This window comes from Euleptes europaea, chromosome 8 (genome assembly GCF_029931775.1).
Source record: "Euleptes europaea isolate rEulEur1 chromosome 8, rEulEur1.hap1, whole genome shotgun sequence".
Lineage (NCBI taxonomy): Eukaryota > Metazoa > Chordata > Lepidosauria > Squamata > Sphaerodactylidae > Euleptes > Euleptes europaea.
Genome location: NC_079319.1, coordinates 78,584,628 through 78,602,060, shown reverse-complemented (window position 1 = coordinate 78,602,060; position 17,433 = coordinate 78,584,628). Strand labels below are relative to the sequence as shown.

Sequence of the window (17,433 nt, the reverse complement as noted above, 5' to 3'; positions counted from 1 at the left end):
ACTCTGACCTGCAGAACTGAATGTCTTAAATATTATGCTGTTTTGAATATTTATGCCTACTTTTTCTGGTAAAACCAGGAAGTCAAAATCTGTAATTACAAACATATGGTAAAAAGCCATGAAAAGCAGCCAGTAGATAAAAAGTAAATGACCAATCGAGCCATACAATATGAACCAACATCAGAATATCTGCTGATGCGTGCTGATTTTTTAAAATTTTTAAATCTATAGCCACTGGTCATTGCTCTGACAATGCCAGTTGTTAGGGACGTGGCAAAGCTGGTACTACCCTGATCTTCATGCACTTGAATTACAAAGATGCCCATAACTTCTTGACTGAAGTCTAACATTAACTTTGAACTGTAACATCTCTTTTGTTATTTTAATAATTTAATAATTGATCAGTTATTAGTCATCTATGCAGCCCAAGTATACTGAAGGCTGAATTAGATTATGGATATATTTAAGCTTCTAAGGAATTAATTTACATATCACACACCTTAATTTACATAACACGCACTTCTGATAATGGTGAAAAGGATGCACTTTTCAGAATATTTTAATTTTAATAATGGTGATCCTGTGATTTTAATATTGGTGATCTCTCCAATGGTTTACATTTCATCAACTATACAGATAACCAAGAGAAGGTTATTTCTCTTATCTCTCCCTCTAGCAAATGATCTGCTATTGTTGTAAACACAAGAACCGTATCTTGATTTTTGGAAATTTTTAATAAGCACTTTTACCTGTCAATTCTTTCTCTGTTAATGAAATCCTTCTCTCCAAGTTCTGGCTAACACTAATTGACTAAAGCAGTGGTCGGCAAACCGCAGCTCCCGAGCCGCATGCGGCTCTTTGGCCCCTTGAGTGTGGCTCTGCACGCGCGGGGGTGTCGGTCGGTTGGGTGACAGGAGAGGCAGCGGCTGTCGTCGCCTCCGCCGTGCGAATGAACTGAGCCTCTCCTGCCGGCGGCGGCCCTTTCCCATCTCCGGGGGCGGGGCGGGGGGCGGCCAAGGGAGGCGTGAAGCGGCCTGAGAGGGGAAGACCCACCCTCCTTCCTTGGCGTGGTACTTCCCTTACAATAAAATATATATATACACTGTCAGTTTGCATTCTCCCCCCCACACCCACCTCCGCCCCCAACAAACCAATCTGTTTAAAGCTTCGCCCCTCGGGCCAGTTCTGCCCCTCCCCCCTCCGAGGTCTGTGCCCCGGGCGGCCGCCCTGGTCCCGCCTCCCTCGCGGCAGCCCCCCCGGCCACAACCTGAGAGGAGGGGGGGGCAGGGGGCTCTGCCGAGGGAGGTGGTGAGACCCCCGCCCCGCTCCTCTGGCGGCTTCTGATCCGGGCTGAGACCCTCCCCGGGCCCCTGCGTGGAGCGCGGAGGCAGAGGCGGCGCTGGCGGTCCCCCCCAACCCCTTCAGCCGGATCCTCTCCGGCCCCACTTCCGCTTCCGCCCGGGAAATACGAAGGCCGGCCGAGCAGCACCTCTCGCCTCAGGCCGGCCCCGGGGTGGGGGGAAACCGCAGCCTGGCCGGGGGCAGACGCTGATGGCGGGGGCTGGCTGGGTTGTGCTGGACAGCGGCGGCAGCCCGAGAAAGAGGGAGGGAAGGGCAGAAAAGATGCGGGACTCCCCACCCCCACCTCTCCCACCCCTCTCTTCTTCTTCTCAGGGCAGCTGAGCCCCCCCCCCCCAGTCCCGACGAGGGCGGGAGAGTTGGGAGGCTGCGAGTCCCTCAGGGGACAGGGCGTGGACAGGGTGTCTAGAGAGAGCCAGTGTGGTGTAGCGATTAGAGGGTAGGGCTAGGATTTGGGTGACCCGGGTTCAAATCCCAGCTCTGCCATGGAATTTAAACTTTAAGTTTAAGAAATTTGGCTCTCAAAGGAAATCTCAATCGTTGTACTGTTGATATTTGGCTCTGTTGACTAATGAGTTGCCGACCACTGGACTAAAGTATTCAAAATGTGCAATAGTACAAAATTTGTCTTTACCTATCAAGCCTCCAAACATATGAAGGTGTGAAAACATAAGACAAAGACAGCTATGTTTACCTAGACTGCCTTAATAAAGGTATGTTAGAAATGAGTATGTACATACTTCTACCCTGATTGTGAGGTAGCTCACTTCTTCTGGCACAATACATTTTTCCAGGCTAGTTATGAACTATACCCTTTATTTCACAATATTTCAATAGCTTAAGATGCCAGTGGACAGCAGTACACTCATTTATATATATTTTTAATTAAGAATGGGATATCCAGGATACATTCAAAATAAACGGAGGTGGTAGCATTCAAATCTCTCCCTCTCCCATTTAACACAGCATCACATTACCAAGTAGCAGAATAGTCAAGAACAACAATACCTCTTTAAGGTAAGCATGGCCTAAAGGCACGATCATCATCAGACTGTCAAACAGAATACTTTTGTTGTGATGCGGACATGTCTAAAGGGGAAAAAATCTGCTTACAATGGACCTACAAATGGCATGAACTACACTGTTACCCAGTAACTCCTCCTTCGACCTGTGTGGCTTCCAGGGCAGATGTCAGCTATAACTTCCTATAAAGTATTCAATGAAATTAATTTATATTGTTGCAAATACAAACAAATATCAAAGCTTTTGCTCCAAGGTTATTAATTCTAAATTTCACAGGAACAGTGAAAGACCAGGCTGTATCTCATAGTGAAGCAGAAAAACAAACAATGCACAAATTTTAAGGTATACCACAAATGAGACCAGAAGGCTTTAAAATTATAACAGATGTTTCTATTGCTGCAGAAATACTGCATGATCCAACTAAAAATGCCCAATGTTAGTTCTTAAATGAAGAAAACTTTCTTGCAAATAAGGTATTTTTAAACTGAACACAACAGCCAATGAATGTAGACTAGCAAAAGAGAACTACTGTCATATATGTGTGTGTGTAAAGTGCCGTCAAGTAGCAGCCAACTTATGGTGACTCCTTTTGGGCTTTTCATGGCAAGAGACTAACAGAAGTGGTTTGCCAGTGCCTTCCTCTGTACAGCAAGCCTGGTATTCCTTGGTGGTCTCCCATCCGAATACTAACCAGGGCTGACCCTGCTTAGCTTCTGAGATCTGACGAGATCAGGCTAACCTGGGCCATCCAGGTTACTTACACACACACACACACACACACACACACACAGTCATATACACATTGCAAAATTATCCAGATTTTTTTTAAATAAGAGGCTTTTTGAAAGTCCATCATTGGGACAGATTTTAGTTACATTCTGCATATGTAGTGCTTCAGTGCTACTCATAATTTTGTATATGTTTACTGTAAATCAGCATTTCAACATTTTGAGGATAACTGCTGTTTTTAGGATCTAAATTCTGGCAATTCTTTCCTTGCGTAGAGTCACATGATCTAGGTCTCTGGCAACATCTGAGCCTCTCCTTCAGCAGTATTGTTTGTTTCCCTCCTTACCACTTGATGGTTTGACAAGGGAGTGGTTTGCAGAAACATTCTACTATCACAAAAAAAATGAATATGCAAAGCATCCATAACAGATCATTCCAGCCCCGTATAACATCCTTATATTAATTTATATTAATTAAAACTGTATTTCTTACCTTTAAAGACCCTGAAGAGCTTGGGGTCAAGGTGCCTGAAGGACTGTCTCCTCCTGTACTATCCAGCTAACCTGTTACAGTCTGCCTCTCAAGCCTTGCTCTCTGTGCCCACCACCTTCAGAAGTAAGACTGATGGGTGGCTTAGAAACACGGTATTTTTTGCGGTGGCACCTAGCCTTCAGAACACCCTCTCCCATAAGGCTCACCTGGTACCCATTTTACTTTTTTACACATTTTTTACCCAGCCTTTTAATTAAGGGTTTTTATCTTATCAGCTTTTTAATGGATAGCTCTGTATTATGGATTGGTTTTATGCTGCTTATGTCACTCTAATGGCTTCTTTTTAATACTGTGACATGGAACTGCTTCGAGCAGTTTCTAAGGTGAAATAGAAATATCCTAAATAAAACAAATATTTTTAATCCTTCAGTTAAACTTTTTATCAGTTAAGTATATTTAAGAACATGAGATTTGTTTACTCTTCATTAATTGTCAGGACAAGCAGCTCACAATTTTTATGGATATCGCTATAGTGCAAACAGCAGTATGCGTTATCTTTAGAGCTGGTAAGTTAATTCAGCCTGACACAATATAGGCTCTTTAACTCTCTATTTCATTTGAACCCTTCAAAAAGACTCAAGAATCCATAGGAGCCCAAGACAAAATTTACCACTGCATTGCTATTTTTATATTACATTGAATAGTTATATGTTTACTACAACCCATATGCTTACTATAAGCTTCTCATAATCTAAGCAGTACAATATCTTAAAAAGGGCAGAAGTTTAGAATGAAATATACCTTTACAGAGATTTCAAGAATTAAAATATAACAGACCACAGCAAACACCTCCAAATGTATGCTACATTTACAATGTGGTTTTAAATATATCTACACAAATTCTAATAATCCAAAGGGATCTATTAATGAAGAATATTAGGTCTACTACTTTGTAAGGAACATAAATCTGCTAACAAAATTAATTCATGGCTATACCATTAAACCAAGGGTGGGAAATGTAAAACCCACAAGAAAATTCTGCAGCACAAAACTAAACTTTCCTTCGCCTCATAGGAGACACATACTTTGCACCAGTGTTTGTATTCATGGTGCCAAGCAATCACACACACACACCTCGGAGTTTCAGAGTCATAAGAGCATATCCAAATTTGCCTCTAGAAGTAGACAGCTATTTATTCATGCATCTTATACTTTTCATGTACAGCTCTACTACTGCACTTTAAAGGACACCAGGTAGTTGAGGCAGGGAAATCCCTCTTGCTGTGGCCTTGGAAGGCTGCTGATAGTCAGCTGGGTTAGAAGTCTGCCTTGATATACAACAGCACCATATAAACCCCAAATCTCACCAGCCCTGTTAGAGATTTCCAAAGATATCTATAGCAAACAGACCAGCTGAAGTCAGCTGTTTCAAATTCACCATCTTCAGTCTGTTCACAAAAGAAGTTCTCTACCACTGATTTTACAAGGCCAAAATACTATTTAAAAAAACCCTACTAACAAAGATTTGGAACAAGAAGATCAGATGAATGACTCATTCATACTATGAATATTTCCAGACATTGGGGGAAAGTACTAGAATAATACACAATAAAGTACTTTTGGCCTTGTGATTCTAACAACTAGAAGGTAAAGACCAGAGAAAGAAAAATGACTGTGGAACACCTCTAATTTAAGCACACAAAAGAAGACAATTATGTAATTATACGAAATGAGATTATATGGTGAATGAGTCAAATATGCACCCCCCGCATTTCCCTGAATTCCTACTAAATAAAATTTTTGCTTACAGCAATTCTTGTCAACCAGCGGTATCAATCCATACAGCTATGCAAACACAACAACCTGCACTGACAACCTAAAAGGCAGTACTGTAATAACACAACAGTCCTTGCACCAAGTGTCATATATCTGAGTCAACGATATAGTAGTTCATAGGATTGGGCCCAAAAATGGTAATGACCTGGTCATGATGACCAACAGGCAGTCTTCCAAAGCAGTTTTTAGCTCACACTATAGGATATCTTTGAAAGGAAGAAAGAACTGTCATGAATATTTTCATATGTTTATCTGTGCCCAAGATCAGGTGTCCTGTTACATAACAGATCAGGAATGTACAACTCAAATCCCTCTGAAGGTTATTTTTACCAACAACTAAAAGGGGGACATACTACTATAACCATCCCAGGAAAGCATTCAGGCTCCAATTTTAAATTTAGGCTGAATTCAGATACCCACAATAGCCCATAATTTATATTCCCATGGTTTAGATCAAGCCCATTAGTTTGTGATAGTTTGAAACATTAGATGTTCTGATTATACGGGTACATACATTTCGATGCTTATGCATACTTATAAACTTGTCCTAGCCCACACTGTGTGGAAAAGTGGTCTAAATGTTACATAAATGAACTGCAGATGAGTCTACAAACAAAAAAACTGTGCGTTGTAACAAACGGGCAAACTAGAGATTTTAGTTGGTTTGTTAACCTCAGTTTGTATTAATGAAGGTTTGTTGTAGCAACTGAATTCATGAACCACAGTCTGTTTAGTAGCAGAATCTCTTGCTAACTGAGCACAGAGGTGGAAATACTGGAAGGTGTTCTCTCTACTGGGAGACAGGAAAAAGGCAAGAAACAGGCAAATGGAGATTAAAACACAAATGGAGATTAACACAAAAACTACTTAAACTAGTTAAAACACAAACTAGTTCTTAGTTAAATCTGGTTTATAAACCAGAAAGGGTTTCATAAGACATAGTTTACCGTGACATCGGAATGCAGCCTCACTGTTCTCCTTAATCCATTCTATTTGCCACTTTACTCCCTGCATCTGCAGAACACGTTTCTTTTTTGCTCTGTATCCATCTACCCGAAGGACCACCTAATCCCATATGTACCTCCCCATCCACTCCTGTCATCTTCAGAGGGCCTGCTTTGGGTGCCCCCGCCATCTGAAGTTAGATGGGTGACAACCCAAGAAAGGGCTTTCTCAGTCATTAAGCCCAAACTCTGGAACGCCCTCTGTCATTGTCTTCCGCCAGCAGATAAAGAGGGGGTTTTTTTGCATCCCCCCACTGTTATTTGCCCTCCTCCCTGGCTGTGTTGTTATGGGTGTTTGTGTGTTTAAAATGCAATTTAAAAAAAAACCTACAGATATAGATGAAGCTGTTTATCCATGGCCAGCTTGACTTGATTCCCTACTCCTTTAAGATGGTCAAATTTTGCACCTTGACAAGTTCAACAAGGAAGCACCTTGTTAAGTCTTTTTTTTTTTAATTATGTCTGCACTACTAAAATCATCCTGCTATGTGGCTTCAAAATTTTACTGTATGGAGATGTGCTGATGACTCTTCCATCCATCTTAGCTGATCTATGATTGTTAATAAAGATTGATATTGAATTAATTTAAATATTTTATATATACTTTATACTTAAATTTTACGGGAGTAAGCCTAAGAAGTCTACTCTAAAGTAAGTCCCATGTTATTAAATGGGGCTTACGCCCAGGAAAGTGTTCTCAGGATTGCAGCCTTAATGTTTCAAATATTTTAATGGTGAAATGTTTTAATGTTCACCAACTCGTCAACCCTATTTCGGTGGAAAGGTGGCAAAGAAATGTTTAAAATCAAATAAATAGACTACCAAAAAAAACTGATCTTGATTAGTTTGAAAGATTTTTTGTGTGTGAAATCCCTTTGCATTCCATTACACAGGCTGCATTCGCATTTGTTTGTACCTGTCCTATCCAAGCCTTCGAATCTCATGTTCAAAATATTGAACTCAAGGGGATATGGGACAAGGACAAACAAATGAAGGAGGGGCTGCAGGAGCGGCTTCTTTCGCCCACCCCATGCCTCTCTCCCCTTCTCTCCCCCCCCTTGCCTCCCCCCAGCACCAAGCTGGGGTTCTAGCCAACCCCACAAACAGTCAGAAGCAGCGAAGGCTCCTTTCCCCCACCCTGGCTCTCCTCTCTCTCCCGCTCTCCTCCCCCCATCTGTGGTTTCTGCCAACCTCACTGCATCCTGCAGCCCAGATCCCCACAAACAGTCAGAGAGAAGTGGAAGCAGCTCCTTCGGGCACCAATGCTGCGCGCTTCCAGCCAATGCATACAGGTCGCCTTTGCTGGGTGGAGGCAAATGTGACCCTGTATGCGTCGGCTGGAAGAGTTCGGTGTTGGCGCTGGAAGGAGCCTTCGCCACTTCGCTCTGTTTGTGAGGATCTGGGCCGCAGAGAGGTTTGCCAAAACCCCGACTGAGGTTGCAAACTCCTTTAACTGTCCCACACCTTCCATTTAGATCGCGGCAAAACAGGAACAGAAAATCCAAGAAATGTATTGAAATGGTGAGGGTCGATCACGAGTGTGGGAGAAGGACGTGCATTTAAACTTCACCAATTCGCTACATTCCTGGGAGAATGGAGCGACAAAAGGGCAATGTATTTTAGGCCTTACACCTCATAAAATAGTGATTATATACAGAAGTTTATCAGAAGTATGTTGGAGATGTGGTTGGAAAGATGCAGATTTGATATATATGTTTTGGACATGTTTAGAACTTAATATATTTTGGCAAAAAGTCATTGTTTATCAATGATAAGTTACACAGTAATATACCACCAGATCCTAAGATAGTTCTAGTAGCATATTTAAAAGGAGTGGTAGCTGCTTCAGATTCCAAGTTAGTCTTAATTCTGCTTAGAACTGCTAAAATGGCTATCACAGCATATTGGGGGGAAACAACAGAAACCCCCCCCCCTGTCTATGTAACATTGGCTTCATCATTCCTGGAATCTAGCCTAACTATATTAACATACTACCAAAGGATGCAAAGAAGAAATTCACAATATGCAAATAATGCTGTGGAATGCTGGGGGTATTTTATTATGCACCGGAATGAAAAAGTAAGATAAGACATATCCTTTTGCTTTTTCTGAATTGTTGTACACATTATTCTCTTTTTCTTCTTTTCTCTCCCACCCTTCTTTTCTTATGTAGTGTAATGTATGCAATATTTACAATAAAGAACTGACACTGCAGAAAAGGCTATCGGGGAACAGCAGGACTCATGTGGACACAAGCCATAGTACAGGGTCTGCAGTGAGCAAAATGAAGGGGGGGGGGAAAGCTGCAGGATCCACCCCACAGCATGTTTTCTGCTCTCTCTGCACTATCCTATATATTTGTTCTTAGCTCCTCAGCTCATCTCCCAGTTCTCCCTTCTTTTCTTCAGTGTCTGGTGTTGCTCTATTTTTTTCTCTGCCTTCTAACTTATTATACCCCTTACTTGAGTACAGCATCCTTACTGCACAAGGTTTTCACTCTACCAGCAAGCCAACTACCAAGTGACACAGTAGATGAGCTATGCAGCCTAATTGGCCAGTTGGGTAAAACAGTCTGGAAAAACTGACTCAAACTTCATTGTGTATCTTCAAAACCAGGAAGTTAAGGAGCAATGCAGATGAAATGACACAGATATTCTCCCATCCATTCTCCCATCCCTACTTCATCTTTTGATGGGCTTGGGCAATCTCTGTGTATCCACAAAGATGTAAACAATGAAAATTTGCAAACAATGTAAATTTGAAGCTACAAATAACTGTTCCATGGCCCTTATTTTATACAAGTCTATGAAAGTTAACATTTCTTAGAATCTTCACAAAAGATTTTCATCTGTGCTCAGACGACTTGTAAGACTGCAAACTTGGTTTGTAAGGTATGCACAAAACATAGTTTACTGGCTCAAATGAAATAACTATTTCTGAATTGCTGAAAACCTGGGCATACAAGGGATGAGAGAACAACCCAACATGGTGCCAAATCATGACACAGGCTGCAATCCTGAAGGGGGGTGGCAAAGTTTCTTAGGAGCCAGCGTGATCCTGCGCCGGCGTAAGTGCCCCTTCAACCCTGGCAAACCAGTTGGCGTCTGGGAGCCACAAAGCTGCACCAGGCCACACCGCCAGTGCAGCCATGCCGGCAGAGAATACCCAGAAGGGAAAGCCCACGCCTGCGTGGTGGAGCATTCCCAAGGTGGGAGGTGTGGAGCTGCCTTTAGGCAGCTTCCTAACCCCTTTTATTTATTATTTATTTATTTTATTAAGCTTATATTCCGCCCTCCCCAGCAAAAGCCAGGCTTAGGGAGGTGCACACGAATATAGATTGTACAATAAAAACTTAGTAAAACAATGAATTAAGACTTGCCCCATAAAATCAATAACTAGAAAACAACATGTGTCTGATGGCGCACTTACTTGTGACATATAGGCTATGGTAGAGCCTACCATATTCCAATCCCTATAGCAGGCGTCCTCAAACTACGGCCCACGGGCCGGATCCGGCCCCTCAGGGTCCTGAACCTGGCCCCTCAGGCCGGGCCCAAAACCAGCGCCGCGCCTCCCCGCCGGGAACTACGAGCCCCATGATGCAGAGCGGCCTGCCTCTGGATGGAAACAGGAGGGGGAGAAAGCCCGTTCCCCCTCCCGCTGCATGTCGGGAGCGGTAGTTTGAAGAGGCCCTCCGCGGCCTCCGCGAGGGGATGGCATCCGACCGGCTCTGCTTGGGTGCCATCTTGTGACCTGAGGCGGCCGTCACCGTCTCTTCCTCCTTTCCCCCTCCCTCCCTGCCTGCCTGCCTTCGTCCAGCCCTCCAAAAGAAGGAGCTGAGGAGACTGCCGCCAATTGCAGCCGCCGCCGATGGTTTGGACCTCAAGCTGGTAAGGGGGGCAACGGCTCGCCTCTGGGGCAACCGGCCTTCCTCTCTTTCCCCCCCACCCCTCCATCTAGCCTCCTCCCTCCTTCGCCTAGTCCCGAGTGCGCCTACTCAGGAGTAAACCGCATTGACTCCCGGTAGAGTTTAGCCCGCCACCTCCTGTCCGGAGTTGCTCTTGTCTAAGCCGAATCCGGCCAATTATGCATGGGAGGTTTTGCCTTGGATTTGCCGCTCTCTAGAGGCACATTTTCCCCACCTTGAATTCTCAAAACTGCATGGGGGGGGGGGCTTATTGTTGAGCTTTGAGCATTCAGATGGGAAAAATGTGCTTCTAGAGAGGGGCAAATCCAAGGCAAAACCTCCCGTGCATAAATGGCCAAAAATAAGCCCCCTTGCAGAGTTTTGAGAATTCAGATAGGGAAAATGTGCATCTAGAGAGCGGCAAATCCAAGGCAAAACCTTCCACGCATAAACATTTCCCCCATCTGAATTCTCAAAAACTCTGCATAGGGGCTTATTTTTGACTTTTGAGGATTTGGCTGGGGAAAATGTGCATCTAGCCCCATATAGCAGCATGCCCAGGAAGCATCAAGCCGACCTCCTGCAAGACTAGCAACCCACCCTGCAGCCCTCTCCTTCAAACTGACCTTTCCCACCTCCCCTCCTAAATTTACCTCTATTTTTATCCTTATTTTCCCTCTCCCTTTTTAAATTTAGCCAAAAGCAGGCCCATACTTCCCATTGAAATATTATAAGTTTATGTTGATTAAAATCGTTCATTTTAAATATTGCACTGTTTTATTTTTTGTGCACTACAAATAAAATATGTGCAGTGTGAATAGGAATTTGTTCATATTTTTTTCAAACTACAGTCCGGCCTCCAACAGTGTTTGAGGGACAGTGAACTGGCCCCGTTTAAAAAGTTTGAGGACCCCTTCCCTATGGGAGATAGGGAAAAAAATTGGGGGGGGGGAGTAGGGAGAGCAGCATTGATGGCAAAGAAACCATAGCTGGCCTCAACCATAGGCCTGGTGGAACAGCTCTGTCTTGTAGGCCCTGTGGAAATCCTTAAGGTACAGCAGGGTCCTGGTCTCACTGGCATTTTCTTTTCTTTTACTGTAAATTGCTTTAAATTTATTTTCAGCGGCCAGGAAGCCTCTGAGGAGGCGTCTCAGCTGTACCGCTCCCAGCCGCTGTGGATCTACCCTCCCTTCAGCAATGGCTGTGTTATGCTCAGCCTTTTGTCTTGCTTAGGCAAATTGTATTCCTCCTACTTATTAAAGAGGCTGTGGACTGGGTTGAGAGTAATGACATCCTTGGCTGGGAACAGATTGGCTTTAGAAGGGGTTGGTCTGTCACGGACCACTCTTTAGTGCTCTCCCATCTAGCCGAGAAATATTCCTCCCCCCGAAATGGCACCCTTTATGCTGGTTTTATGGATCTTAAGGGAGCTTTTGATACCATCCCGAGGGAGAGGCTATGGTTGAAACTATCACATCCTACTATGGATAGGAGGTTACTATGGCTTATTCAGCAATTTCATACTGACCTCACAGCTCAGGTTCGCTGTGGCAACCAAGGAGAACTAACCGAGCCCTTTGAGCTGGTCAAGGGAGTTAGACAAGGTTGCCTCTCCTTGCTCCTCTCTTGTTTAATCTATACCTGAATGACATGGCAACCAATTTCTCAAGAGTTTTGCCATCCCCCAAAGCTTGCAAGTCATCCCACCCCAATTCTACTCTATGCTGACGATGCAGTTCTCCTGACCCGCACAAGAATTGGTTTGAAATGGTCTTTGCAAACTTTTTCTGAGTACTGCCCTAGGGAAGGTCTTAAAATAAACCATCATAAATCTAAGATTATGATCTTCACTAAGAGGAGAAAAATGCCTCTTTTTCGCTGGGTATTAGATGGCTTTGAGGTTGACCGTCAAGGAGTTTGTTTACCTTGGCACTGTTTTCCCATAACCTAAATTGGAATGCCCATCAAAAAGCAGTGTCCAACAAAATTAAACCTGGGGTTGGTGCTGTTGTCAACTTTTTTCACACCAAAGGTGGCAAATATATTCCAGGGGCTATTCAGGTTTTTAACCTGAAAATTACCCCAATTATCCTCTTTGGTGTTGCCATCTGGATAACAGTCATCAATGAATCTATAGATCGTCCACTGCTTCAGTTCTTACGAAAACTCCTAAATGCCCCTCGATGTGTCGCTGGCATTACTCTTCGTTCCGAGTTTGGCCAAATGTCACTTGAAGCTAGGGTGTGGTTGGCCGTCTTTAAACTACACCTTAAACTGTGCTTTAGCACTGAGGGGTTCCTAGCTTCTCTGAAGCATGACCCTTTTAAATCCTCATGGCAAAAAATCTTAGATGAGAAACTGGCGTTGTTGGGCTTCTCGCAGGATATGTTATTAGATCTTGGGAAAACTGAAGCTTTTGCCAAAATTAAAAAGCGCATTAAAGTGCTCGATTATAACAGCACTACTTTTCATGCTCGTTGCATCTGTTCATCCCAGTTCTTCGGAATACCCCCTCTACGTGGTCTGCCTGCCTATACATATTATCTGACAACTCCTCGTCTCTGTAGAGCTTTTTGCTTGGCTAGATTGAATGCTAACCCTTCTATGGTAATGCAGGGCAGAATTCTGAATATACCATACTCAGACAGGATCTGCCCTTGCTCTTCTGGCTCTATTGACTCATTACCCCATGCCCTTTTGGAATGCCGCTTTTACGAGGAACTCCAATGCCTCTGTGACTGACATAATGCCTTTTTTACTAAGCGATAGGGACCCCAAGGCTGCATTGTCAGTGGCAAGATTTGTTTCAATCCTTATATCCCTCCAACACTAGATATATGCTGCTCAAGATCAATTGATCAAGGAGCTTCTAAGGGATAAAAGGAAAGGTAAGTGTCATGCCTGAACTATACCAATGTTGCAACAAATCAATGACAGAAAGTTCCCAACTTTCTTGGTGGAACAGGCCCATGTGACACCAGTACGCTGATATTTACATCAGTTTGTACACATATTACAATAACGAATATAATTCTTTCTAATACAACTGATATGCTGGGGGTTAAGTAGCGGGTTTCAGCATATGTTGCTTTCCCTTCTGTTTTGTGGAACCATATATGCAACATTTTAAAAAATCTATACTTTAAAAAAAAAGAAATTGTTTTTAGAAGACATTAAGAGGAGAACGTTTCTGAGAAACAAAAGTTAAAAAAAGATGAATTTACTTTTGGCACCAAAGTTATACATACTTTTTCTATGTGTTTTATTTAAATGAACAGTACAAGCCACAGATTCCTCAGCTACAATCTGCTATGAGAAGCTACTGTAAATGTAGTTTGGGAACCACATGCTCCAAATTGTTCAGATTGGTATGGACTCCACATACAGTAATGAACAGGTCATACCCAAGATGCAAAGGTATCCCATTCTGCTACTCAAGAACAACAAATTACTAAGAACAATTTCTCCACTTGATGACACACAATTTCTACAAGTTTACTTGGGGGGGGAACGCTTTAATGAAGGCTTCATAAAAATACTGTTTATTTTCATTCAATCAGATTTTGTTGGTGAACATTAGAAACTGTACTCAGTATCACAAAAAAGATATTTTAGATCATGGTAGAATCTGTTTACATACAGAAAAGGTGTTATATACAAAAACTCTGGGGTATAAACAACTACTAAAGAACCTGCATTTTATGGTCTTTACTTGATGGTGATATATGAAGTTCATTATTGGCACTGTTAAAGTTCTCACTCACACAATTTGCCTCTAAAATACCTAATTTTGTATGGATTTATACTTGTATGTACCGGTATTTAGACCATGGAACTATATAGCAAGACAATAAACTGTTGAATGAATCTACAGGAAACTATTTAATAAATTTGAAACAGCTTCTAAATTGAACACACACACTATATAAAATGTATGGTGATCACAAAGTTGATGTACAAACTACTCACCTTCATAATCCAAATATTATAATGAAAATAAAAGTATGTACCTGGAGCTATAGAGTATATGTAAAAACTGAATCCTAACTATTACATATTTCAAAGTGTAGATGCACGAGTGAGATGTAAACAGCCTCCTATGCATTAATAGGTACATAGAATTGCAAAACTGGACAATGACAGATTCTGACTCCCCTACATAATACAGTGACACCAGCCAAACTCCATTCCCCAATTTTATATACAAAGACATAAAGAAGCCTTGATCACACTAGTGGCTTTAACCATCAGATGCCTTGACGACCCTGCCCAGGCAGAAAGAAAAGATGTAAGTATTGTAAATTAAAACAAAACAAAGAACCATTAAACTGTTCAATGTAGATGTACAATGCTTTTAAAGTACCTTACAAAGAACTGCTTACCATATGTACACTTCATGTAATATTTAAAGTATTGTTAAAAAATACATGTATCATTTCAAAAAATTCTTAAAAGCAACACCTTCTAATTGTGTAATTCTAGCTTATATTCTTTAAAGTTTTACTTTATCTACAACATGGGTGATTAACTGTACCTCAATTTTCAGCCAATTAACACCCCCTCTATCTATCTATCTATCTATCTATCTATCTATCCATCCATACACACACACACACACACACACACACACACATGCCACTGAGTCATGACCAGACCATAGCAACACCTTCCACAGGGCGTTCCAGGCATGGTGGTCTCCCATCCAAGTACTGACTGTGGCACATTCTGCTTAGCGCTCAGGCCAAACTGGGCTAATCGAGCTGTGCATTAAAATAAATATCTCCCCCTCCCTGACAATTTTGTTAACTTCAGCCAATATTTCAACACCATCACCACCTTCACACAACTCAACAGTGGTTCTTAACTATAAATCAGTTATAGTAAGAACCCTTAACTCATAAAAAATGACCATTTACCAGTTGTTTAACATAACAACTTTAACAATACATACAATACAACCCTGCTTGAACTTGTTGCAAGACCACATGGCTGCAAATAACATTTAAACTACTACTTAAGGATGCACCGAAACATCTTCAATCATGCCGCATGGTTGTAAAATATTACATGGTTGTAAAATATTACTAGTCTTGCCAATACTTTATTTAAAATCATATATTCATAACATAAATTGCTTCCTGATATATAATCCAGTCTCAGCTCTTGAGGAATTAGATGACACTGCAGACACACAAACGTCAGCCCTAAGCAGCAGAAACAAGGTTTTGTTTTGATCTGTGCAGAGACTACTACCATTCTAGACACATTCAATGCATTCCGCTAAAAACTGATAGGCGCACCTTTAATCGCGAATAAAGGGCCGATTCGGAGAGAACGCGTTTCTGTTCCCTTCTTCACCAATAGCAATTAAAAAGCCGGGGGGGGGGGAGAGAAGATAACCACGCTAGAGTCCTGAAAGCCCCCTCAACATCAAACCTAACGGGGGCTTCCCTGAATAAGTCTCTCTCACACTCCCCTCCCTTGAGCGGTTTCCCGTCCGCCCCCACCCATGGGGGGGGGGAAGGCGCTTCCTTCCTCCCTCCTCCCGGGTCATTCACCCAGAACGTGGCCTGCCCGGCTCCCTCCCACCTGGGAGGCCCGGCTCCCTCCGCGCCAGTTCCGGGGCTTTGGCGGCGCCAAAGGCTTCCTCTCGCGGGCCCACTCGCCGCCCCCGCCCCCCCCCCGGGGCCTCCCGGCGGCCTCTCACCTGCTTGTTCCTGGGATAAGGCTTCGAGGAGGCCGCTGCCAGGTGGTAACGCCGCGTCCGGATCTTCCCGCCGCCGGCGCCGCTCCCGCCTCCTCCGTTTCCCCCCGGATCCATATTGGGAGCTCCTCAGGCTCCCACCGCCACGAGCGCGCGGCGTAGACAGAGGCCCGGCCCCGGTCTGACCCGGCCCGGCCTCCTTACCTCCTCCACCCCGCCCGCCCTCTCTCTCTCCCCCCCCCCTCTCTCTCTCTCTCTCCCCCTCACGCTGCCGCTTGTTCCCCCTCCCCTGGCCCCCAGTCCCGCTCTGTGCTGTCACTGTCTCTATGGCGATACTCCGCGCCGCGGGGCCTGCCTCGCGCCCTCACAGGAGGCCCGCCTCGCTCCCAATTGCCCGAGGGAGCGCGCGCGCGCGCGCGTGGCTGCCAAAGTCGGCCGCGACGGCCCTGCTTCTTTCCCCCCCTCCTCCCCACCCCGAGCTTCTGTCGCCGTCCAGCGCGCGCGAGCGAGCTCCCTTCTTCCCGACCAACCACACTGTGCCCGCCCAACGCGGGATCGCGTCACTAAACCGCGACCCGTCATCGCGCCGACAGCTCGTCACTCCTCACGCCTCTCCTTGGACGAGCTCATGGGAGATGTAGTTCCGAAAGAGTTACGGGCCGAGCCGGAACGGCAGGCAGGCGCCTTTAGCGCAACAGAATCTCGCGAGAATAAGGGGGAGAGTTCTCTGTTTTAAAATGAATGCGCGAATGTGGGGGTGGGGAGTGGGAAGGGGCGTTGTTGCAGGCCCAGTGCCGAGCATCTGAGATAGGGTCAAATTTGTAGTATCGTTAGAGGCATGGTGGACACACACAGGCATGGCTGAAAGTGTGCTACACTTGAACTGATTATATACATATATATTATTATAATATATATTATATTATATATATTATATATAATTAACTGATTATATATATATATTATTATAATATATTATATATATATATTATTAACTGATTATATATATATCCATATTTTTATATATTTTTACACACACATATATATATATACTGATATTGATATATATATATATATATATATATATATATATATACACACACACACACACACAAACACAGATAGATAGATAGATAGATAGATAGATAGATAGATAGATAGATAGATAAAATCAGTATATATGTGTGTTTGTGTGTAAAAAAATATAAACATATGGGAGATATAGATATATCCCACATTTTTATTGAGGAAATTACCAAAGGGAATTGGGGAAAAGGGAAGGTTTGAGGGCCATCTAGGTATCACCAAAAAACAAAGAGCCCTTGTAAACGGGGGTGGAGGGTGGGGGAGGCGAGAGAACAAAATTTGCATATATGAAT

General features: G+C 43.5%; 1 protein-coding gene across 1 annotated transcript in view; it reads right to left on the bottom strand.

Moving 5' to 3' along the window:
* NUP153 (nucleoporin 153) overlaps nucleotides 1–16,186 on the bottom strand; it is a 65,807-nt gene extending 49,621 nt beyond the window's left edge. Inside the window, exon 1 of the mRNA XM_056854808.1 lies at nucleotides 16,058–16,186. Coding sequence (XP_056710786.1) covers nucleotides 16,058–16,171 — 114 coding nt within the window. The 5' untranslated portion in view covers nucleotides 16,172–16,186. The remainder of the gene's footprint in view (nucleotides 1–16,057) is intronic.
* Between the last annotated feature and the right edge of the window lie 1,247 nt (nucleotides 16,187–17,433).